At 42.8% G+C, this 26,377-nt stretch overlaps 1 protein-coding gene across 7 annotated transcripts in view; it reads left to right on the forward strand.

The window, feature by feature from the left end:
* LOC117358724 (hydroxyacid oxidase 2-like) overlaps nucleotides 1-26,377 on the forward strand; it is a 57,207-nt gene that overhangs the window by 8,307 nt on the left and 22,523 nt on the right. For 3 of the 7 annotated variants that reach the window (XM_033940299.1, XM_033940300.1, XM_033940301.1), the window contains exons 2-6: nucleotides 1,766-1,948; nucleotides 11,478-11,629; nucleotides 14,797-15,080; nucleotides 16,955-17,164; nucleotides 25,924-26,082. In XM_033940299.1, the coding sequence (XP_033796190.1) occupies nucleotides 1,766-1,948; nucleotides 11,478-11,629; nucleotides 14,797-15,080; nucleotides 16,955-17,164; nucleotides 25,924-26,082 (988 nt within the window). Of the gene's footprint in view, nucleotides 1-1,765; nucleotides 1,949-2,197; nucleotides 2,266-11,477; nucleotides 11,630-14,796; nucleotides 15,081-16,954; nucleotides 17,165-25,923; nucleotides 26,083-26,377 lie in introns of those variants that run through there. The other 4 variants (XM_033940304.1, XM_033940305.1, XM_033940302.1 and 1 more) reach the window with 3 other exon arrangements.

Genomic DNA, 26,377 nt, shown 5'->3' on the forward strand with positions numbered 1-26,377 from the left:
CGAGCGGTCCCCAGATCCCGCCCGGCAGCTCTGACCTGGCCGATGTCGCTCCGGCCCAGCAGCCTCCCAGGGGCGAAGCTGCCGGGCGCCCTAAGGCAGCTCCTGAACGCGGCGCTGCCCTCCTGGCACAGTCGATCGACGCTGAGCTGCTGGGGGCAGAGAACCAAGCCATCCATGGACGGACTGTGCGAGGCGGACGGCTACACGGATCACCAGGGACTGGTGGAGCTGGAGCTGCCCTACGAGCTGATGGAGGGGGCAGCAGCGGGTGGGCAGTGGCACTGCTTCTGGTGTCGGAGCTTCATGCTGATCTGCATCTTGCAGGGAGGCTTGTCTGGCGTGCATGCGCACTCCTACCGGCCACATCCCGACAGATCAGATCTCAGGGAACACGTGGCGAGAGTGCGCATGCGTGCTTAGTATTTTATTATTATAGATTATATATTGATTTCATTTTATGTTTAACAGCCTTTCCTCTGGCGCAGCCCTTTTAATAAATTTAGGGCTCCTTTTACTAAGGACATGCAGGAAATTACCACATGCTACGCATCTAGAACTAATGCCAGCTCAAAGCTGGCGTTAAAATCTAGCGCGCACTTAGTAAAAGGCCGTAGCACATTACGCTTACCGTATGCTATGCTTCTAGAACTAATGCCAGCACAATGCTGGCGTTAAGGTCTAGCGCGCACTTAGTAAAAGGCCCTAGCGTGCTTCGCTTACTGTGCGCTACGCTTCTAGAACTAATGCCAGCTCAATGCTGGCGTTAAGGTCTAGCGCACCTTAGTAAAAGGAGACCTTAATAAATTGCTTGTTTCTACATCTATTAGTCTGCGCTGTTTGCTGCTCTGTGTTTTCACAACAATACAATAGCCTAAATAACATAATACATATAACCCACATCATACCTCCTCAGCTCAGAGTGCGCAACAAGGTTCTAAAGAAACTAGAGATAAACCAGGAAAGTTACATAAAATTTTTAAAATTGTAATAAATAAAGAGAACTGATTTAAACCAACTTCCTAAAAGCAAGGTAATTTGTAGTTCTCCACACAGAAAATGGAAGCTTATTCCCAATAACAGCACTTCATGGGAAAAGGACAAGGTAAACATTCCCCCCACTTTTTTTTTTTTTTTTTTTTTTTACAAAACCATAGCGTGGTTCTTAGCGCTGGCCGCGGCAATAACAGCTCTGATGTTCATAGGGATTCTATGAGTGTCAGAGCTGTTACCACCGCGGCTGGTGCTACAAATTGTGCTATGATTTTGTAAAAGGGTGGTGGGGAGGAGTTAATAGATTTAAAGCCATTAACAGGCAGATAATTCAGCTTCATCCGATTCCTAAGGCTAAGAGTTCCTTCCATCTGCTGGTAGGGGAGTAAAACTCACTTGTCTAGGGTTTACTTCCCTACCTAAATTTGATGCCTGGTGCTGAAAATCAGAACTAAGCTCCTCCAGTAATGGCTCCCTCTTACAATTATCCCCTTAGCTACCCATTTTTAATGATCTTAAATTTAGGACTTAGAGAGACAGTAAAATCCTAAATTTAGGAACTTGGCTCTAATCCGGTTTTAATGGAGTGAATTTAAGCTTCTTTTTTTTCTGTTCATAACATTTTATTGATTTTATGGTTAAGAAAAAAAGCAATACAACAAATGCTTCCAATTTGAACTCCTAAACCTTTGAAAATTGACCTCTTAATATCTTCCTCCGCTTCCTTGAATCCCAACACACAAAAGTTTCCCTTATGCTCCATTTATTCTACTAGGTCTCTGTTCATCTTCCTCGGACTATTTTGGACTACCTTTTTAGGTTCTGAGATGTCCTTAATATGCCTGTCCGACTTTGAAGAGTATGCCAGAGACCATCTATCCAAGGTCACATGGGACTTCATTGCAGCAGGTGCTGATGACTGTTTCACCAGAGATGACAATCTTCTGGCATTTAAAAGGTAATGTTAACACTGCACAATGAAAAGAAAATAATTCTCCCTCTGTGCAAAGGCAATAGTTTTAAACTGTACATAATAAGGGTCTGATACTGAGATAGAGAATGGCAGGAGTCTAACTGAGTCAGTTCCTATGTAGCAATATTATCCTATGGATGTCATCTTAGAAGTCTTGTACGAGGGGGTGCTGAAAAGTTCTCAGCCAACCAACAAAGCTGGGGCAGTCTCCATCGAGAACTATATACGTAGTCCAGCCTGGTGGCCCAAATGAAACAACATCATGAGAAGTGCTTTAATGAAGATGACAAAAGGATCTTTAGGTTGGTAAATGTTTTGATTTCATCATATTTCTTAGCCCTGAGGAATTATCATATTTGAGCAAAAATATATTTATTATTAATGCATGTTACTGTCATTTTGTTACTGTTGTTATAAAGAAATAAAGAGTTGAAACAAGCAAATATTCATTTTCTGGGCAGTAATGAGTGGCAGTAAATATAATGAGTAATATTAAATAAGCAGAAATAATATATTTTAAAAAAGCACTGATGATTGTAATAACTCAGAATTAGCTGCATCAACTGTTTGAGGTACATTCACATGTTCCAGTTGTTGACAAAAATCTCCAGACATCTCTACACCTAACAAATGACTAGAAGACATTGGAGCAGAACTTGGAGTTATTTTGGGTGGATTAGGTGGTGAAAGTGAATCACGACTTAAGGAAGGAGCGTTCAAACTACTATCAATTTTAGGTAAAGGAGTTGATTGTGCAGCAATAATAGAGTGAGAGAACCTTTGGTTGTAGCAAAAGAGTCCTAGACCCTTGCACCGCTTTTTTAGGTCCTTTTACTACCCCTTTTCTTTTCCTCATAGCAAATAAATACAGACTATTTTTTTTATATAAGAAAAATATCTTGGGAAAGTATGATTAGTCCAGCGATGACAAAAACCATATTCCTAAGCTAGCTCCTCATTTGGCTCCAAAAAGGCACCAAAGGGGCATTCCCGTTTGTTCAAACCCTTCCGGTATGCCCAAGGGCACATGACCACAAGCTGCATACCATAGCAGCAATCTGGATGATATAGCAATGCCACGGTACGTAAGGATGATGTCAGATGCCCTGGATGGCTTTCACCCAGGGCTTCTCTTCCTTCTACCAACAATCATAGTGAGCAGGAGCTCTCCTCTGAGACTGCAGCAGTGATCTGGATGATATAGCAACATCCTGGCACCTAAGGATGATGTTAGATGCCCAGGACAGCTTTCTCCCCAGGGCTCGTCTTCCTTCCAGATTTCACAGACAGCAGGTACAAGAAGTAGCTCTCCTCTGAGTGAGACCGCAGCAGTGATTTGGATGATGTTAGACACCGTCATGTTTCTATGTTTCTATATAATGGTTACTGTGGATGGGCAGACGGGATGGGCCATTTGGACTTTATCTGCCGTCATGTTTCTATGTAGGATGACTCTTTTCCTGGGGCTCCTCTTCTTTCTACCAATGATCACAGGGAGCAGGTATAGGCAGCAGCTCTCCTCCCTAAACTTTTCCTCCTAATCCTTCAGCAATATTGCTCACAAATATGTTGAATAGAATCAGCCCCAGTACTAATCCCTGAGGCACTCCACTATTTACCTTTCTATCCTCTGAGTAAATTCCATTTAGCACCATCCTCTGCTCTTTATCAGTCAACCAGTTTCTGATTCAGGTCAGCACTTTGGGTCCCAATTTTAGCTTGTTGATTTTGTTCATGAGCCATTTATTAAGATCTGTGTCAAAGGTTTTGCTGTGTCCACAATCCAATTCTCTAGTCACCCATTCAAAAAATCAGTAAGATTCATGCATGTGTCCACAATCCAAGTCTCTCTTTTTTATTATTTTATTTTAGAATTCAACATAATATTCAAGCATTACTTGAAAAAGAAATCAGAACAAGATATAAATATACAGGGAAACTGCTTAATAACAAACTAATAAATATCATTCATTAGTCCACAAGGTTGCTGGAGTCAAGCAGGAAACAGGTTGTTTTTTTTTCTTTTTTTATCTATATATATATATAAAATCGGAGGTATGTATGTGTGTATGTGTGTATGTGCCGCGATCACGCAAAAACGGCTTGACCGATTTGAACGAAACTTGGTATGCAGATCCCTCACTACCTGGGATGATATGTTCTGGGGGTCTCGCGGCCCACCTGCACACGTGGGCGGAGCTACAAACAGAAAATCAGATTTCACCCATTCATGTCAATGGAAAAAATGTAAAAAGCTGCCAACGCAAAAACGGCTTGCCCGATTTGAACGAAACTTGGTATGCAGATCCCTCACTACCTGGGGTGATATGTTCTGGGGGTCTTGCGGCCCACCTGCACACGTGGGCGAAGCTACAAACAGAAAATCAGATTTCACCCATTCATGTCAATGGAAAAAATGTAAAAAGCTGCCAACGCAAAAACGGCTTGCCCGATTTGAACGAAACTTGCTATGCAGATCCCTCACTACCTGGGATGATATGTTCTGGGGGTCTCGCGGCCCACCTGCACACGTGGGCGGACCTACAAACAGAAAATCATATTTCACCCATTCAAGTCAATGGAAAAAATGTAAAAAGCTGTGGGACCAATTTGAACGCAAATTGGTATGCAGATCCCTCACTACCTGGGGTGATATGTTCTGGGGGTCTCGCAGCCCACCTGCACACGTGGCGGAGCTACAAACAGAAAATCAGATTTCACCCATTCACGTCAATGGAAAAAATGTAAAAAGCTGTGGGACCGATTTGAACGAAACTTGGTATGCAGATCCCTAACTACCTGGGGTGATATGTTCTGGGGATTTCGCGGCCCACCTGCACACGTGGGCGGAGCTACAAACAGAAAATCAGATTTCACCCATTCAAGTCAATGGGAAAAATGTAAAAAGCTGTGGGACCGATTTGAACGAAACTTGGTATGCAGATCCCTCACTACCTGGGGTGATATGTTCTGGGGGTCTCGCGGCCCACCTGCACACGTGGGCGGAGCTACAAACAGAAAATCAGATTTCACCCATTCATGTCAATGGAAAAAATGTAAAAAGCTGCCATTCTCATAGTAATTCAAAAACGGCTTGACCGATTTGAACTAAACTTGGTATGCAGATCCCTCACTACCTGGGGTGATATGTTCTGGGGGTCTCGCGGCCCTCCTGCACACGTGGGCGGAGCTACAAACAGAAAATCAGATTTCACTCATTCATGTCAATGGAAAAAATGTAAAAAGCTGCCATTCTCACTGTAATTCAAAAACGGCTTGACCGATTTGGACGAAACTTGGTATGCAGATCCCTCACTACCTGGGGTGATATGTTCTGGGGGTCTCGCGGCCCACCTGCACACGTGGGCGGAGCTACAAACAGAAAATCAGATTTCACCCATTCATGTCAATGGAAAATATGTAAAACGCTGCCATTCTCACACTAATTCAAAAACGGCTTCACCGATTTGGACGAAACTTGGTATGCTGATCCCTCACTACCTGGGTTGATATGTTCTGGGGGTCTCGCGGCCCACAACTCTATGTTGCTTGCTCAAGGGTAGGTTCACCCAAGAATTTATATGTTCTTGCTCCAGGAGGTGAAACTAAAATTGTTGTTTGTAATCACGTTTTGCGTTAGTTGTATTGTATTCATTTTGTCAAATATTTCACATTATTATTTGAATATTGTACTTTTTATTAAGCTGTAAAAAAATACTTTCATTCACCACTATAAAGTATCTTTATTTGAATCCATTTACAGTGTTATTGCTATAATTAAATACCCGTGCAACGCCGGGGCATCAGCTAGTTCTCTATATAACTACAATGCAGATGACTCCTATACAGTGACAGCAAGATTATGTACTAACTAAAGGGAACTACAATCACAGTCGGACCTCCCTCACAAGGCACCAAAAATTTCAACAATTGCTTGGGTTCAAGAAATAGCAAATCACCACCATTAAATTTTACATGACATACGTATAACAAGAAATTTTAACACATGACTCCATTGCCAAGACCCTTGGATGGAATTCCAAAAATGTTCTTACAGTGCCTTGAGGTCATCAAAGGAAAAAAATCAGAAAAAAATATAAACATTAGAACCCAGAAATTGTTTATACATATATATGAAGTAATTACATAACCCCACATTTCAATCCATTTCCAGGACAAAGGTTCCTAACAGGGTAGATCTAAACATCCTGTACTTCCACCTGGACCTGAATATTACCAGACTTCTCCAGAAATACCTTCACAGTTTAATATAGGGACAAGTCCAACCCAACATCTTGATAGCTTCCTTTATGGTGTCACAGTCAACTACTGTTGATTTCTAAAATCCACCGAGGGCAGTGCCATGCTGATCCAACTCAACAGCTCCAGGAGTTGTTGCAGTGTCAAACCTTGATTCCTGATGTCCTCTCCCCTGGCCAACTTGGGGGTCAATGGGGCATTCCATGCACTGGATCCCTGCTTGATGAGGCTGACTACTTTTCCTGCCCCTTCGCAGACAGCGCAGAAGCCAACAAAACTGCTTCCTACACTCAGTGGAGCCAGCCTATCTTCAGGGCTCAAAGACTCCCACTCTGCACAAAGGCCCAACTCATTAAATGTTGAGCCCCTGAAGGCACTTTGGTAGATCCAAAAGTTATGATGCCAGCAATCTTGAGGATAGTCTGAATCAGCTCAAGAACAGAACGTTGCACCTGCAGGTAGTATTAGTTAAGTATGATTTTTTCTCATCACTCTCCATAGTGGTCCACAGAATCTTTCAGTCTTAATTTCTGTTTCAAGCCTTTCTCTATTCATTGATATAGCTGAAAAAAGTATTGTCACCTTTCTATATCCACCCCCTTTTACAAAACCACAAAAATGGTTTTTAGTGTTGGCTGGCGTGCTAAATGCTTTGCGCTGCTCCAACGCTCACTATGAGTGTTGGAACAGCGCATAGTATTCATCACACTGGCCAGTGCTAAAAACCATTTTTAGACATTTGTTCTACCTGACTCTTTGTCAGCCTTATTCTCTCTTTACTTCTTTCAGTTTTATCCAATAATCTTTTCAATTTTTCTCTTATGTTCAAAGCAGTACTCTATTCAACATCTGGCGCTCCCTAACTTCCAAAAGAGACCCCACCGTGCTCCCCTCCTCTCCCTCAGACGATGTTCTAGCAAAATTCTTCAACGATAAGGTTTCTTCCTTGAGATGCTCTTTCCCTCCTTCAGTCTCTTACAACTCCCTAGTGCCCATCGATTCCACTCCCACCCTAATGGTCTCCAACCCTATCCCAGCTGACAGATCCTGGACCACCTTTGAGCGCGTATCTGAATCCCTGGTCCTCAATCTCTGTCTCAAACTGAAATCCTGTAATTGCTCCTTGGACCCATTCCCCTCCTACCTATACGAGAACATTCCCGCTCAGGCTATTTCTTCTATCACCATTCTCATAAACTCCGCCCTTCAGTCGGGCCATTTCTCCCCAGAAATGGGTCATATCCCCTTGACCCCACTACTGAAAAAATCTGACCTTGACCCTTCCATACCATCCAGCTATCGCCCAATTGCAAATATCCCTCTCCTAACCAAGATGCTAGAGTCTATCATTTCTTCCCAACTCTCATCATACTTAGAGAGATTTTCTATTCTTTTACCCTATCAATATGGCTTTCGTCCTAACTTCAGCACCGAATCCCTACTGTCTTCCCTGATTTCAAGGGTTCAACAACTTCACTCTCGAAACAAGTTCGCCGTCCTCCTACAATTTGACCTTTCCGCTGCTTTCGACGTTGTTCACCATGATATTCTTGTTTACCAACTCTCTGAGATAGGTATCAACTCCACAGTCCTAGGTTGGTTCTCTAAATTCCTCTGCTCTCGTTCTTACATTGTTAACATGAATGGCACCTCATCCTCCCCCTGGAAACCGAATTGTGGAGTCCCGCAAGGCTCTCCACTATCCCCTATCCTTTTCAACATCTATATGTCCTCCCTAAAACTCCTCCACCTATCCCTCCTTGAAACAATTTACACTTATGCAGACGACATCCTTGTCCTCCTCGAGACCGATTCGAACCTTACCGACCTGTCTAAGAACATATCCTCTTGTATAATGAACCTACAATCCTGGGCCCACACTGTGCAAATGAAATTGAATGAGTCCAAAACAAGACTTCTTTGGCTCGGTCCAAAACTAGATCACCTACCCACCTCCATCCCACTACCCTCTGGCTCCTCTCTGCAGCTTGAGTTCTCGAGCAAGGTCTTGGGCATCATCATTGATTCCACATTGTCCTTCAATGACCACCTCCAATCCTTGGTAAAAAAATGCTTTTTCAGCCTTCACATGCTGAGGAAAGTTAGATCCTGCTTCCATCAAAAACATTTTACCCTCCTTGTACAATCCATCATCCTCTCCAGATTGGACTATTGCAACTCTATCTACTTAAGCCTAACTAAGAAAAACCTCCACAGACTCCAACGGATTCAGAATGCTGCGGCCAAGCTCATCTTCGCTAAAAGTAAATTTGACCATGTCTCCCCACTCCTGGCCAACCTCCACTGGCTTCCGATAATTGCCAGGGTCCACTATAAATGCGCCTGTTTAACTTTCAAAATCCTATATGGTATCCTCCCTCCCTTTATCCCTCTTTCTTGGAATTCCTCAAACCCTAATACCACCAGATCCTCCCACAAATTAAAACTATCCTTCCCCTCGCTAAAAGGCATTTCCCACACAGGAAAGCTAGGGACCTCCCTTCCCTTCAAAATCACTGAGCTCTGGAATAACCTTACCTCCCCTCTTCGGAACTTGAGCTCTCTCCAAGTTTTCCGCAAACATCTGAAAACCTGGCTTTTCTCAAAAAATGTAAGTCTCCCTCCAACTTAGGAATCAAGGAAACTCTTATATCTTGGCATCCCAAGTCCTCTAAATTTTCTTCACACTTCTACCTCTAACCCTCTGTTGTAGTTCCTTCCTATTTCTCCTACTGTAAACCACGTCGAGCTCTACGAATGTGGAGATGATGCGGTATACAAACCTAAGGATTAAATTAGATGTTCTTTTGTATTTCATGAATGCCATCTCTTTTGCCTTTATTTTGTCAGCCATTCATCTGGAGAACCATAACAGTTTCCTTTTCCTCTTGCTCTTGTTTACTTTTCGTACATTAAGATGTGTTGCTGAATGCAAAGCTTCTTTTAAGACCATATCTTTCATCCCATCAGCTCTTTCTTCAGATATTCCTTCATTTTACCATTTTCTGCGGTAAATGCTCAGAAGCCCATTCAATTCCTAAGAGCTTTAGTGCCTTTACCAAGGCAGCATCGGTACCGCAGCTTTGTAAAAGAGGCCCTCTCTCCATTTGTAAGAAGAAGATCCAGCATTGCCCCTCCCCTCATGGGTTCTGTCACCATTTGTCTGAGCACTTTGAAAAGCATCCACAGTCTCTCTGCGTCTTTCCGAGTCTGCAGATGAGACTTTCCAATCCACATCCAACAGGTTAAAATATCCTACCAACAGCATCTCCCTTCATTCTCAACTTTTAGACATCTATGACTAAAACTCTGTCCATCTTCACTTTCCAAGACAATCCATACTGCTTTGTCCTCCCTTTGTGGTGGGAATACCTCCTACTCTTAACTGTTACTTCCTGTTTCCAGTTTAGCAGCTGTGTCAGAGAAAGGAGCACATGGGTAGTGCTTTTGAATTGCTACCATGCCAGCGACCCCTTTGGATTTCAAAGTTGAGGGGATGGTATTCGGAAGGGGAGAAGGAAGGACATCCTGCTCGCGCAAGCCCCCCTCCCCCCCTCCCCCCCGGAGCTTCCCTGCTTCCCTGCTTTTTTATATTGCTGCCGACACCCCTCCTCAGAGAGCCCTCATAACTGCTTCCAGACCCCCCTTCTAGTGCTTCTGCCATCCCCCCCCTTCCATGCTGCTGCCCTCACCTCAGAAAGACCCCAGAGCTGCTGCTCGGACCATACTACATTTATTTCAATTCTTTTACATTTAAATCATAAGAACATAAGAATTGCCGCTGCTGGGTCAGACCATTGGTCCATCGTGCCCAGCAGTCCGCTCACGCGGTTGCCCTTTGGTCAAAGACCAGTGCTCTAAATGAATCCAGCCTCACCTGTGTATGTTCCAGTTTAGCAGGAACTTGTCCAACTTTGTCCTGAATCCCTGATGGGTGTTTTCCCCTATAACAGCCTTCGGAAGAGTGTTCCAGTTTTCTACCACTGTCTGGGTGAAGAAGAACTTCCTTACATTTGTACGGAATCTATCCCCTTTTAAACATTTTAATTGATGTACAGCCCTCTATAAAGCACTGTTGTATTGTGAAGTATAATTTCCTGTAGTTTTGTAGTTCTTTGTAATTGCACCTTTTTTTGAGCACATGTTCTCAGCTCACAGTGCCTTCTGGGTTTTCATTGTCTCTGTGCGTGCTGGGGAAAATGCTGGTTCTACTTCCCATCAAATCAGCAGCAGCAGAAGCATGACTAAAAGATTCAGAAGCGCTCCACACTGCACTCAGTATTTCTGTTGTTGAGGGTTTTCAAGTTCCTACGATCATTGACCTAAATGCATTAAACAGGATCAGTATGGGGGAGAGGCTGGGGGGACTGTCTTTTGAGGACTTGTTTGTGGAGTGGTGGGAGGGGGAATCTTTATGTAGGTTGAGGGGGTATCAAGAGGAGAATGGGGGAATGCCGGAGAGAGAGTCAGGGGGGGTGTTGGGGGTCCAGGTGGCCCAGATGCACAACCTGGTTGCTGAGGCAGGAGGGAGTGGGCATCCCTCCTATCTCTCTAGGTGTGTTGCTGTTGCAGGGGCAGCTGTCATCATCAAGGGGTTTGGGGACCCGCTGATGTCATCAGAGGAGTTTATTGGCTCATCATCAGTGGGGTGGCTCGGCTCACTTTTTTTTTTATGGGGCAGATATTGTGCGTATGTAACGCATGCATGGCATCTGTGCCCATTAAAATAAAAAGTATATGGTATGTTATAAGTATATTAATTTCAGGGCTGAATTATGTGTAGGACAGGTAAGTAACTGGTCTTGACTAGCCACTTTATTAGAATCACTAAAAGCGATCACTTTTTTTTGTGTGCATTGGGAAGCCATGTTAGAGCATCAATCGCTCTGTTAGTTTACATGGCATTTCAATATTAATGACCTTAATTGCATGGCTGGATTGGAGAATGAGCGATCATGCACAAAACCACATGGTGAGTCAATTTGTGCATCGGGTCAGCAAATCCGATTGTTGCTTAAACCAGTCAAAACCAGTTTTGCAACGATTGTTAAGACATTCATTTCAAATGTGTTTATTGAAACTTTTAGTCACATAAAACAGAACAAGTAGAACAGAAACAGAGTCTGCCATAGTATGAGTACATGGTGATACAGACAATTGTTGACTTTAGTGCATCTGGGCCAGAGACAATCTTCTTGAAAAAAGCAGCAGTATCAGCTAAAACCTAAATGAAACATAACCTTATTATTTACAGAATCCGTTTGAGACCGCGGATGCTATGTGATGTATCTGAGATCGACACAAAAACCACTGTTCTGGGCAAGGAGATCGCCTTCCCCGTAGGGATCGCCCCAACTATCAACCACAGACTAGCCTGGCCTGATGGAGAACTGAGTACATCCAGGGGTAAAATATTCTACAACTGTTTATCAATTTGGGTTGAAATGTTAATTTCTTTGATCTATGGGGTAATTTTATAAGGCTTTTTCATACACATATGGCCATATAGGTAGGGTTACCAGACATCCGGATTTCCCCGGACATGTCCTATGAGCAGATTCCCCGGAGGCAATGAATGCAAATCCATCTCATACATATTCATTGTGGATATCCTGAAAACCTGACTTGCCTGTGGCTCTTGAGGACCGGAATTGTCTACCCTTGGTCTAAGTAAATCCTTAGATAATGGAAAGAAGTGACTAAGGGGACTGATGTATTCAGAATAGAAGGAGAAATTGCTGGGTAGGATGGACAGCTAGGAAACTAGCAGGAGGTCATCTTTGCAAGATTAAGTAGTGTGCAATTTTCCCCATGCCTGGCAGAAACTGTATCCAGATAGGACTGAATGGTAGCAAATTCTGGACAGTCTGACTCACGGAAGGAAAGCAAAAGAATGTCATCAGCATAGCTGTACACTGAAATGTTATGATGCTGGATTCATTTGAATATGGGGCTATGAAAAACATTACAAAGAAGAGCAAGAACTGGATCCTGTGGCATACTGCAGGGAGGTGAGGAAATTGTGGCGGATGAAAAGGGTGCGTTAACAGAATCAGCAGAGAGATATGATTGAAACTAGCAAAGGACCACTCTAGAAAGTCCAAGGGAAGCAAGTCTGGCAATCAGTAGGTCATGGCCTACCAGGCCAAATACCAGATCAAGTGAGATAGAAAGGGCAGCCTTACTGTGTTCAAAGCCAAACTATAAAGCATTAATCAAGGGAGTAAGCAGAGTCTCGGTGCTATGGTTAGGACTACAACTGGGCTGCAAAAGATGTACAATATGATATTGCTTGATATGTTAAAGAAAATGATGTAGAACAAATTTCTCAGTAAGTTTAGAAAGCAGTGGAAGATTAGAATTAGCTATATACTAGTAATTAGAAGGGTCAGAGGAGTAAGGAGAAGTTGTTTTTTTTTTCAAGGTAGGGAGAATAATGACCCTTGTCCAGGAGTCAGAAATGCTTAAATTCATCATTGAAAGAAAGAAAGGAAGTAGGCCATGTTTAGGAATCCTGAGACAGTTACCCAGGAAGGGGTTTGGGGAGAGGTGGTCAGGTGAGAGGAGGAGAGAAATCTGATTAGTAAAGTAACTAGGATGAAGTTCTCCTACTGCTGGTGTAGTGCATAGGTAGCAAAACATTTTTTTGTTTTGGGGGGGGGGGGGTGCAAAAAGCTCCACCCAGCAGGATCCTGCAGTGCAACCTCTCTCTGCAGCTCCCGACTCCCCCACCTACCTCCTCTCGGTCGCTGTAATTGTAAGTCTTTTGGGCAGCCACCGCACAGTGTCAAAGAGCAGGCCTGTCCCAGAAGTCTTCATTCTGAAGCAACGCTCATTGACGCTGTGCAGCAGCTGCCCAAAGACTTAAAATTACAATGACTGAGAGAAGGTGGGTCAGGGAGTAGAGCTGCCCATAACTGACTCCTCTGACTAACTACCAATTTTTGGGGAGGCCATAGACCCTGTGGCCTCCCCCGTTCTGATGCCCATAGTGTAATGTGCAGGAATAGAGAGAAGAGATAGATAAGGGTTCTGAACATAGTGTAGAATGCAAAGGAGGAGACAGCGGTGGAGGGGGAGGAGTCATTGAGAGCTTGGTTGAAAAGGAGGCTGCCAGAGAATCAGCTGATAGAGAAAGTGGAATAGTAGAATCTGGGCCTAGAGAGGAGAGCTGCCAAACAATTCTAAAGATGGCTTTTGAACAATTTGAGTGGTGTAGTAAGTGCACTTAGCTTTTTTTTTTTTTTTTCAAGATGATAAAAGGCACATGATTCTTTGGCATGAAGTAGGGAAGATTGGGTATTGTGTTTATGTCAGTGAAGTTCAGTGTGTTTTGCCTGGCTTTGTCTCAGAGTACAGCATGCTCCTGCAGGAAAGATTGGAAAAGTTATCCGGAAGAGTTAGGAAGAGAAGTGGGATAAAGGCCAGGACAATACCACGGAATGACCTAACCAGTCAAGCTGAGAAAGACTGAACAAGCGGGGCCTGGAAATAGGAAAGAGAGTAAATAGTAATTAGACCAGGAAATGGATTGTGAAAAGAAGGAAGAAGAATGTAGACTGAGGGGTGAGAACTAAAACCAGATTCTGGTTGGACAGTGTGTGACAAAAGGAACATGATGAATCAGAGTGATAAGAGAATAACTTCATATGTTGCTCCTGCGGTCCGATGGGAGCATCATAATGAAAAATTTGAAATCTTTTAAAGTTAGAATGTTGGGATAACGAATGACAGTGCATAATTCCCAATGCAGAATTTGTGTTTACTACGCAGCATCTTAGTGCCTAACTGTAGATGGCCTTTATAGAATTACCTCCTAAATGTGCACTTTCAGCTGATTCATATATGTCTGTGTGCTTTTGAAAGGTCACTTTGGGCAGCCAAAAAACTTAGAGACTTGAAGAAGGCACAGATAGTTTATTAGCATACGTATGCGACTCCCGAGCTCCAAGCTGGCTTCAGAAGTGCCGAAAACAGGACGTTACAGAGATATTTATACATTCTTCTGGCTATACAACTGAATTCTAGAAAAAACTTTTCACATGTTACTTTTCTTAACAATCATTGGTCCTCAGCTCACACTAGCAGGTCACTAGCAAGTCACTTATCTAGGCCCTGCAGTCTTTCTGTTGCATGTTGTTTATGCTGAGATAGCCATAAGAAGTTAGAATGTCCAAGCTAACACCCAATACAGGCAGGCTAGAACATGAGATAAGTTAGGTCTGCAGCTAAACATAATTCAGCATTTTATTAAAGAGAAAACTTAGTTCAACACTTAGGAAAACCAGACTCAGACTCCTTCAGTATTTGGAAAACCAGTCCCAGACTCCTTCACTTTGTCTTTGTGTCTTGGCTAGACTATCAGCTCCATGAGGTAAAGATTGACTCTTTGGAGGTACTAGCAATTTTATAACCACCCACATTAGCAAAAGTTAAGCCAGAAACCTACTTGAAAGTCAATATTTTCACTTTGAAAATTATTCCAAAAAAATAATACATTGATTCATGAATGAAGGTTTAAAGATCTATTAAGTAATAACCTGTACAGTTTTCATTCTTTCTTCCTCTCGCAGCATCTGATGCTATGAACACATGTTACATTACCAGTACTTTTTCTAGCAGCTCAGCAGAAGAGATTACAGCCGCTGCTCCCAATGGTTTACGTTGGTTCCAGCTCTATATCTTTCGTAACAGGAAGATGTCAGAGCAGCTGGTGCGCCGGGTGGAGGCTCTGAACTACAAGGCTCTAGTTCTCACTGTTGATGTACCATATGGTGGAAAGAGACGGAATGATATTCGAAATAACTTCAAGTTTCCAAAATACTTCGAAGTTAAAAACTTTGAAAATGCCTCTGAGGTTTGTTACTATCCTCCATAAAGTGAAAATGGGAGGCCATCCCAATAAGACCCGTTAAGGGCAATTCTATAACCAGGCACATAGTCATGTGGCACATGTATGTGTAAATGTACAGAAAGCTGGCACTTAAAATGTTATTCTATAAGGTTGTTCTCCCAAAAATGATCCAATTTTATAAATGTTATACACGTGGAGGGGCATAATAAAAAAAAAAAAAGTCTAAGTCCCCTTTTGGCCTAAGGCTCTAAACGTTGAAAATAGAAGCAGGGAAAATGTCCATTCTCAAAAAAAACATCCAAAAGGAGGTTTTTTAAAATAATGGCAGCCTCTACGTTCACCTGTTTAAACGCCCAGACCACCACTACATCTACACTTAAGACATATAATAAACTAAAAAAAAAGCCTAAGTCCCAAACACCCAAAGCAAGGCCTTTTAGGCAAAGGAGGAGCCAGTCCTTTGCCTAAAAGCTGGATTCTGTAACCGGTGTCTGTCAAAAACAACACCGGTTACAGAATCCATCCCCCCTCCCCCAAGCAATGATTGTGGCTGGAGAGATGGCTCATCTCCCCTGCCGCAATAGTGATACCACCAAGTGCCACCAAACGCGGCACTTGGGATCGCTATCGCGGCAGGAGAGATGAGCCATCTCTCGTGCCGCAATCCCCCTCCCCTGATCAGATCGGACAGGAGGGAGGCGATTGTGGGGGGGGGGGTGCGCAGAGGGCAGGAGGGGCTGGGATCCCTCCTGCCCGATCCGATTGAGGGGCATGTGGATTGCAGCAGGAGAGATGGCTCATCTCTCCTGCCGCGATAGCGATCACAAGTGCCGCGTTTGGCAGCACTTGGTGGTATCACTATTGCAGCAGGGGAGATGAGCCATCTCTCTGCCACAATCGTTGGTGGTGGTGGTAGGCAGGTTGTCGGGGCCGATGAGCTCTTCACGGCAGTGCGATCAGCTCAGTGGCCCCTTTTCGGCACTTATACCTGTTTTGACTTGGTCTGTCAAAACGTATAAGTGCCAACTAGGCAACCTGCCTAAATCTTTGGTTATATCTGCTGTACGACTAAGTGTAGGTCGGCTCACCTCCAGCCCTTTCCCCTCTAAAAATGCCTCTTTTCGCTCTATGCGTTTAGAGGCAGGGGAAAGGCTTAAGCTGATTTTAGATACGTCTAAAACCAGCTTTGGTTATGGGTACTTGGACAATCAGGCTTTTTGATCATCTAAGTACCCATTTAGGCCACTTTTTAGACGTTTTTTTGTTTTGATTATGACCCTCTTAGGATGTCAGATTCCCTAATATAACATACCCCAAATCTCAATATTTTGAAGAGCTCAAATCCATTTATTTATAAAGAGTGCAACTCAACTTGTAATATTCATATGGGCCTCAGTAACATACCCCCACCTTCCGAACATTTAGTTCATAATGGCAGGAATGTTGTGTAAACTCGTCACTGGCCCATTTACTTTTTACAAGCTACAATCAATATTCTTTTAAAATATTTTTTATTTCTTGAATTATTTAGTGATTTAGATGTTTAACTTATCTTAAATATCTTGAAAATAGTTCGGCCCGGGAGGGTGAGATCCAACATGTTTTGCCTCAATTTTATCAAGGATCCTTCCCAAAGCTGCTCATTGTCATCCAACTCGTCAATAACTATAAGTCGGATTTAGAAATGAAGATATAAGTTATACTTGTATGGACAGATAATTGAAATCTTCTCAACCCCCAAAGGCCTTATTTCTTTCAACTCCAATTATGGCAATGCAATGCAAATTCAGTGAATCTTCCATAACTTCCTACTAATGTGTAGAAACTTGATTAGTGTGCTTTAACGGCTTGAATTGATCGCACTATCCTGTTCTCAGAGATCTGATGACCTTGAGAGTCTGACTAACCCCTTGGATCCATCTGTCAGCTGGAAAGATGTACATTGGTTACAGAATTTGACCAGACTTCCAATTATTATTAAGGGGATTTTGACCAAGGAGGATGCAGAGCTGGCTGTGGAGCACGGTGTTCAAGGGATTATCGTGTCCAATCATGGAGGAAGGCAACTAGATGGAGTTCTTGCCACAGTAAGTGTAGATTTGTCTTGCTCTCACTGCTCAGTGGCAACACTGCCTCATGAAATTTGATTTTTTTTTTTTTACACAGAATATAGGTGTAGAAATTGCAAAGTTGTCAGAAGGAATTTCTGATATAATTAGAAACAATCTCAACCAGAGCTTTGAATTTAAATTATAATGTAAAGTTAGACCTTCATTATGTCATATGTTCTCTTGATCCTCTGCTCTCATTTTGGTTGAAAGTACCACTGACCTTGAATATGATTCCTAATAATCTTTCAAAATGGGAGGGCCTTCTGAAATGGAGAACAGCCATAGTACGCACTATCATGACAAACTGATGCACTAAAATCTTCGCTACAATCTGGTGGTTCGCTGTGGGACCAACAAATTGTCCATTTTTAAAATGGTGATCGCTGTTCAACTGGCTTTGCATGCAAATTAGTTTTGCGGAGGTCGGATGTAATCCCACCCTATCAGTCGTTGGAAAAGCGACTTTCACACATGTGCAGTGCTAGAAGGGCAAACCCTGAACAGCTGAGCAGGGGAAACTCCAAAAGCAGCCTCCTGATGCTCAGCTGTTCGGGGCAGGAAAGAAAAGTTGTTTTTGTTTTAATGGGTTTCCAAGGCAGGAGGGAGTGGGCATCCCTCCTGCCTCTCTTTTTCTTGAGGGCTGTTGTGGCTATGGCAGACCTGTCAGTAATTTGGGGTTTTTTTTGTAGTGGTCGTTAGATTTAGAGCATGCCTAAGCAATGCTAGGGCATCGATCGAGGTGCTTGTTTTAATATTAATTACCTCATTTTAATACCTATTAGGTCATTTGCATGGCAAAGTTGGAGGCTGCAACAAACGCACGGAAAAGCCCGCATTGAGCCATTGTGGATATTGGTCGGAAATTAAATCCACCACTAAACTAGTTCAAATGGTTTAGAGCATCCGGGCCTTTGCCAGCAAATTACTGTCCAGTTTCCAAATTTGTTTCATAGCCAAACTTACAGAGAAAATTGTATGCGAGCAACTATCCTCTCACAGATCCTTCACCCATATCGGGGGGGGAGGGGGTTGGGGAGAAATTTATCATTAGTTACATTTACTTAGGGCTGGATTCTCAAAACTCACCGGTAAAATCCGGTGAGTCAATGTGGTGTCCATAGTGGCATAGTGGGAACGATTTGACTTGTAAGAGTGATTCTCAGCATATGAGCATATGGAAATGAGTGAATCTCAGCATAATAGCATGGAAATTACATGCATGCTGTTTGTGCAGAGAGTCACCTATAAAGTGGGTGGAGGAACTGTACCTGGTGCTTACCCGGAAGAGTAATCACTAGGTACAGCTCCTCCCTCCTGTCAAGGCTGTTCTCCTTGCCCCGATGAACTGAGCTACAGATCTTCCTGAGTTCTGCCGGCTCAATAGCCCCCACCACACCCTGTACAAGATCGGCAGGAGGGATGCCCACTCCTTCCTGCTGCTGGGGTCCCCTGCCCCCACCCCAACAACCCCCTGACAGCCTCCCAACAGTCCCCCAAAAGCCCCTGCCCCTACAACTTTATGATGGACGGCAGGAGGAATGCCCACTTCCTCCTGTTGCTGGGGTCCCCTGCCCCCCACCCCATACCTTTAAGATGAAAGAATTCCTACTACCTCCTCCAGCAAGCCTGCCTCTTCAAAATGGCTGGACTTCCCCTCCCGGTGTATCCTGGGATACACCGGGGTGGAGCCTAAGGCTCTTATTGGCCCAGGCACCTAAGGCTTCTCCTATGTATTTGTTGAACATATCCACTAACAAGGGTGTAATTTCACTTCAGAGTAATTTATAGAATTTGGATCTATAACAATCAGTTTCCAGGGCCTTTAGTAATTTATAGTCTACTCCACTTCCCTCCTCAGTAATGGAAGCATTGAGTTTTTGTTTCTTTCTATTGGCTATCCTGGGCAGGTCTACATTACCCAGATACAGGGAATTTTCCAAGTCCAATTCAAGGGGGTGGCCCTATAATATTCTTAAAAAGATATTATATATCTGCTGCTTATGAGGGGGCCAATCATTTTTTAACACTCCCTCCTCTATATGAAAACCATGATTTTTAGTAATAATCCACAAGTCATTCAATAAGAGTATACCTAGGAAAAGGCAGTATTTTGCATAATGCAGTGAGCACTAGAACATCAATACACCCATTTTAAAACTAAACAAGACAGATTAGTACAGATTGATCCTCCACAGTCAATGCTAACAGAAAATCATGTCTTTTTCATATACACAACATGGAATACGTAACCACAAATTCAAACTAAAAATACAGTTTGCAGACAAAAGTTAAACTGAACCACCAAGAAGTCAGACTCTGCATACAATGCAACACTATAGAAACAGAAAGTGATTAAGGTCCCCTAATATTATGTAAAATATAAAGACAGCAGATGTAAATTTGGAAAAAATGAGAAATAATAATCACTACAAATTAACAAATAAAAAGAAAATAAGATACCATTTTATTGGACTAATACATTTTTCAATTAGCTATCAGAGGTCAAAACCTCTTTTCTTAGGTCAGTAAAATGTACTGCTGTTACAGTATCCTGTCCTGACCTGAGGAAGGGGATTTTAGTCTCTGAAAGTTAGTCAAAAATGTATTAAAATTAGTCCAATAAAAGGATCACCTTATTTCTATTTTCTATTTATAAATATTTATCAACACAACTGTCTCGAACCAGCAGCAGCTGTAAATTTAAATGCAGCCATCATGGGAGTTTTCTGCACCTCCCTGCCATTACCTTCCTTACAGCTCAGCACCCCCCCTCTCCCCCCCGCTCCCTCCCGTCACCCCAGCCTATAACCAAACCAGTTCAGATATCACATGCAAAAGTGTAGCCCATTGTAGAAAATAGTGAAAATCAACCACATAGCTAAGTGCATCTCCTATGCTAACAGGCCTAGGTCACAACTGCAGATAAGTTTAAAGCTATGGAAAGGTGCCAAGGCAACGCAGGAGTGCACTATCTATTGTTGCAACATAACTTCCAAGGAAACAGTTCTGGAGGGTATCCTAGCAAAAAGTAGTCTATGATCGTGCAAAAAAAAAAAAAAATGAAGAAACTCCAGTTAGGACCAGCTGTTAGAGCATCAAATTGCATGTAGGAGAACATATTGCAGGGTCCTCAATCATAAGAATATAAGAATTGCTATATTGGGACAGAGCGAAGGTCAAGCAATAGGGTTATCAGATGTTTGGATTTCCCCAGATATGTCCTCTTTTTGAGCACTTTATCCGGGTTTTTGAAAAGCTTGGAGCAAATCATCGACGGACAGGAGCAAGCAGCTAGAACAGGATTGGGGGCGGGACTGGGTTTGGACTGGGGCATAACAGGGCAGGGATGAGTGGAACTGGGCAGGCCTGGGGGCAGGACTAGAGGTTTGGATTTTCCTAATGGAAAATCTGGTAACCTTATCCAGCAAGCCCAGTATCCTGTTTTCAACAGTGGCTAACTCAGGCCCCAAGTACCTAGCTAGAACCCAAGTAGTAAAACAGATTTTATGCTGCTTATCCTAGGAATAAGCAGTGGATTTCCCCAAGCCATCTCACTAATGGCCTATGGACTTTTCTTTTAGGAAATCATCCAAGCCTTTTTTAAACCCCCGCTAAGCTAACTGATTTCACCACATTCTCCGGCAATGAATTCCAGAGAAACCAGAATAGACAGCACACCATATTATCCACAATCAACTCATTGCAAAAGAAAGGTTCCTAGCCCCTTAGATGATTAACAGAAAATACAATTGGAGACAGGTTATATATATATCAAGGGGACCACAGCAGATGAAACCTATTGGGGTGGCAGGCCTTCCAAAAACTTGTGGAGCTCTTCAGCCTTTGTCAGAGTTAAGTGTGCAATTATCTTGGAGAATCTACACCTTGGCTGGATACTGCAGCACAAATTTAATTCCCCTTGTGAATAACTGGGAACAAAATGGTCCTTTGATGCTCACATGCCTTCTGTGAAAATTCTTGAAATAGCAAAAGCTTTCTACTATTGTATTCCAAACTATGAATCTTCTTAAACAGATCCAGAATTCTGGCTTTAACAGCATAGCTCAGACACAATTAGCCTTGAGTGGGCTTAACACTTTGCTGCTATTCCTGCTTAACACTATGCTGCTATTCCTTTGCTGGCCATGCCAGCCTTGTGTTTCACCCAAATTTTTGACCACCCTAGGGTGGATGCCTACATGGCAATGCTGCCCCACAGAGGATCCACATGCAGCTTTCAGAAAAAAAAGAGGCACAATCCAACAAAAAGAAAACAGGGGTATGAAAAAAAGTTGAACTTTCACCTTACTGCACATGGACTGTGTGTTTTATCCAATATTTTTCATGCTTCAGTAAACAAAATCCAGGTCAAATAAGTAGACAAGGGAAAAAGAAAACAAATCATGATGGATCTTTAGAGTCTTGGATTCTTGTACTCCCTCCTAGAATATTCCATTTATTCACTCTTAAGACATGTATTCTTCTTAGTTCTTCTAGTCTTCAGTTGCTCAGGGCTTCAATAACTAGTCTCCTTCTCTTCAGTTCTCTCTTCTGGTAGACTCACTGTGTCACTCTTCAGACTTCTTGAGTCCTCTTCAGAGAGCTATTGGGAGAAGACCCTCAGTATAATAGGCATTTCTTTTTCTTTCTCTAGATCAGGGGTGCCCACACTTTTTGACTCGCGAGCTACTTTTAAAATGACCAAGTCAAAATGATCTACCAACAATAAAATTAAAAAAAAACACAACGCACACTGTACGCATAGAATTGTTAATTATCATTCCTATTCTGGAGTTTTTTCAAAGAGGTCAAAGCAGATGACTCTATGCACTGTCATCTCAGTAACAACCATACAAAAATAGACAAATACCCACCCCTCCCTTTTTACTAAACCACAATAGCATTTTTTAGCACAGGGAGCTGCGCTGAATGCCCAGCGCTGCTCTCGACGCTCATAGGCCCCCTGCACTAAAAACCACTATTGCGGTTTAGTAAAAGGGGACCATATTGTAAAATATAGACAGCAGATATAAATTCAGACACATTTTGATCACTAAATTTAAAATAAAATCATTTTTCCTACCTTGTCTGGTGATTTCATGAGTCTCTGGTTGCACTTTCTTCTTCTGACTGTGCATCCAATCTTTCTTGCAGCCTGTATGTTTCCTCTCCTCCACACCTCATTCCCTCCCCCAACTTTTTCTTCCTCTCTCCCTGACCTTTCTTTCTTTCTCTCTTCATGCCCCCTTTCTTTATTTCTGTTTCTCTTCTTTCCTTCTGTTTCCCTGCCTGCCCCCTTTCTTTCTTTCTCCCTGCCTTTCCCCAAGCCACTGCCACTGCCGCTGCCATCGGGAAACAGGACCCAAACGCCACCAATGGTTAACAGGCCCCAAAGCCGATGCCGCCCCATGCTCTCTCTGCTTCGGGCCGATCAATCTTCCTCTCCCCGATGTCAATTCTGCCGCCGGAGAGGAAGTTCCACCCAGCCAGGCAGCAATTGGCTGGCCCGAACTTCCTCTCTGACGGCAGAATTGACGTCGGGGAGAGGAAGATTGATTGGCCCGATAGATCGCCAAGGCAAAGGGAGTCCTGGATGATCGACTCACTTTGCCTTGTATAGCTATCGGTCGATCGCATCCCTGCTCTAGATCATGTTAGTCTAACAATCCAGGCACTCTTCCTAAGCCCCAGTGCTCCCAAAGAATGATGGAAAAACAGGATATAACCTCTCCCTCAATGCAGGGCTTATTACCTACTCCTTTATCAAGTTTCAATTTTTATTAAAATTTTGATGTATCGTAATATCATAAATTCAAAGCGATGTACAATTAAAAATGGGGGCTCAATTATTAACTACAACAAACACATGAACATTACAGACTTATACATAAGTGAAGTGGGGGGGACTAAAATAAGCATAGTAAAGAGAACATGAAAGTTAAGAACAATGGGAGGGTAGGAATTTTAGAAATAAAAATGAATAAAAAAGGAAACTAAAAGTATTTAATTTCTCGAGGCCTGGAACAAAGGAACTGGAAATTTCTGCAATGTGCAGGGACAAGAGAAAATCCGGCGATGATTATGTCTCAAATTTACAGTCCTTTAAATTTACTTAGCGATTTTAATTCCTTAATAAATGCTGGTAAAGAGTTCCATATTCTGGGCACGGTAACAGTAAAGATCGTATCTTTTCTGGTATTTATTATTCTTAGGGCAGGGATAGTACATTCACATATCACCTCCCAGTGCCAGAAGAGTCATTGAGAACTCCAAGCCACACATTTAAGGTCCCTTTTACAAAGCCACGGTAGCGATTCTCCTGCAGCAAAGTCCATAGGAATTGAATGGGCTTTGGTGCATTTGCCACAGGGGAATCGCTACCACGGCTTTGTAAAAGGGCCCCTTAAAGAGGAATTTAGTGGCTCCGTCACACATGTTTATTTGCTGCTTTCCTCATTCCATGCCACCCTTAACAGGAACTTCATTTCTGTTTTCTTCCCATGTGTTCCCTTTCATTGTATGTCCTGTCCAGAACTTGTGGATCTAGGATTTCAGCCTAGATCTTTTTTGAACAAATTTTAGATTTAGAAACAGAATCCCTCATTGGGATCAGGGAACCATAAGTGGGTGGCTTCTAAACAAAGATAGAAAGTAGGGTAAGACTGACCTACTAAGTGATTTGCTGCCCTTGCAATCCTTCACATTGATTTATTATTATTATTCTTGATTCTTCTCAGTCCCTCTCCTATATCCCTTCTTTGTAGTTCCTTTCCTCTCAACCTCTGTAAACTGTGCCGAGCTCTGCGCATGCGGAGATGGTGCGGTATACAAACCTAAGGTTTAGTTTAGTTTAAAGAAAAGAGCATTTTCAAAATTAGCATCACAACTTTGGTGTTATTCCTCAAGATGCTGCGTTTCGTGCTGGCTCTTCGTCAAATTTCCCAGTGGACCTTCAGCACTGCTTCTCCAAGACTTTTTAAAAACAGGGTCCCAGAAAACAGAAGATTTTCCAGTTTTCTATAGAATGTGTTGAAAATTTTGTGGATTTTGTACAATTTGATTACAACAAGACTCCTGAGACCCTTGTGGGCCGAAACACGATCGTGTCGAGTCCATCACAATAAAAGAGAGTGAACACCAATTGGTCGCCTTTGTTGTTTTGTTTGCTGTTCACTGGTGTGAAGGCAGTTTCTCCTTTTGTTTTCAAGTTATTCTTCAGTATGCCATATCAAAAAGGCACATACGTCTAGAAGTGATATCACAGTTATCTAGTCCAAACAGTCTGTTATCATAATGTCATGTACTTCTGGAATGTTTCCATTACCCACTATCAGAGTTATAGGGCCTGATGTTAAATTATAGAATATGAACAATGAAATATTATTGAGGTACTAAATATTAGATTAATGATATGAACTTAATGAAACATTATTGAAGGATGATGAGCTCTATTAGTATTAAAGGCATTTACATTTGGATGCTGGACAATAAAATTTTGTTAACACTATACAATATAGAGTCCCTTCTCATTATTCATGGTAGTATGGTTCACAAAAATGTTTGTGAACTGCAAATAATGTGAACTGCAAATAATGAAATGCTGAGTCTGTGGGAAAATAGAGGTTAGGATCCAGCAGTACACTTGGGGGCCAATCTCTGGAAGCAAAGCCAGACCGCGAGGTAAAAGTGAAAGCAAAAAAGCTGGTTTTATTAAATGCCTGTCATTAGTATTCTAATGAGCTTTCTGTGTGATGCACGAAAGAAAACACCATTTCCATGGAACTTTCCATTTCCATGGAACTTTTTCCAGCAGCTCTGGGGTTGCCAATAGCTGTTGTGCACTCACACAACACAAGCACAACAGCTGCACCCTCCTCAAAACAAAACAAAGAAACCAACAACTGAGCAGGCGGCTCCTTCTTTCCCTTGCCGGCTCAGCTTGATTGCTGCTCTGGAGCTGCAAAGGACTATTTTTTTTAAAGGGCGCAGCTGTCATGCTTATCTTGTGCACTCATACAACACACGCACAACAGCTGCACCCATTAAAAATAAAGTGCCCAACTGAGCTGACAGCCCATGCTCTCCCTGCTGGCTCAACATGATCACGGCTCCACAGTTGAAATCAAGATGAGCCGACAGGAGAGATAGCAGCAGCATTAGGTTCCCGCATAAGACAGTACTTGAAGTACATGTAATTCATTCTCTGGATGGTTGGGGACCATATCTAGAAGCAAAGCCTGACCGCAAGGGTTACTATATGGCTCCAATAAAAGAAGGACAGATTGAGTCATCCGGTTTTTACTTCCATTGCTTTCAAAGGAAGTAAAACCTGAATGTTTCAATCCATCCTCCTTTTTCTGGAGTCATATGGTGACCCTACGTAAGGTGAGAGTAGAACAAAAGAAAGCTGGTTTTGTGTGCTCCTGTCTGCAAATGTGCAAACACAGTGATGTGAATGGGGAATATTGGTTGCAATTGATGCAATCGCAGATATGCAAATTCGCACATCATGAGCACACATAAGAACATAGGAATTGCCGCTGCTGGGTCAGACCAATGGTCCATCCTGCCCAGCAGTCCGCTCACGCGGCGGCCCCAAGACTGTATTATGAATGATCCACTGAAAAATCACTTAAAAAACAGAAAAGAAAAAATGCCTTAGTTCCAAAACAAATGTACCCACCATATTTGTTTCCGGTTGAGATCACTGCATAATTACAATTCTTTCTCTTCAGATAGATGCCTTGCCTGAAATTGTGAACGCAGTACAAGGGAGAGTAGAGGTGTATGTAGATGGTGGCATTCGAACAGGAAGTGATGTATTAAAGGCACTAGCACTGGGAGCAAGATGTGTCTTCATTGGACGGCCAATCTTCTGGGGCCTCACTTCTCAGGTAAAAAATAACACCCCCTGTATCTGTGTGCCATAATAAAACTGGGATACATTTAATTTGAAGATATTATAGAGCAGTGTATCGCAAACTGTGTGCCATGGCAAGATTCTGGGTGTGCCGCGAGATGCCCATGAGGAGGAGAGGCACCGGCTGACTGTTTACAGGACATGCATCTCATGGCAAAAGGCACGTCCTCTACACACTTCTCCTCCTCCAGCACCCCCCACTGGCATAGTAATTGCAGGCTCAGGGCCCCATCTGGAGGGCCTCTGCGCATGCATAGAGATGATGTCAC

This window comes from Geotrypetes seraphini, chromosome 4 (genome assembly GCF_902459505.1).
Source record: "Geotrypetes seraphini chromosome 4, aGeoSer1.1, whole genome shotgun sequence".
Lineage (NCBI taxonomy): Eukaryota > Metazoa > Chordata > Amphibia > Gymnophiona > Dermophiidae > Geotrypetes > Geotrypetes seraphini.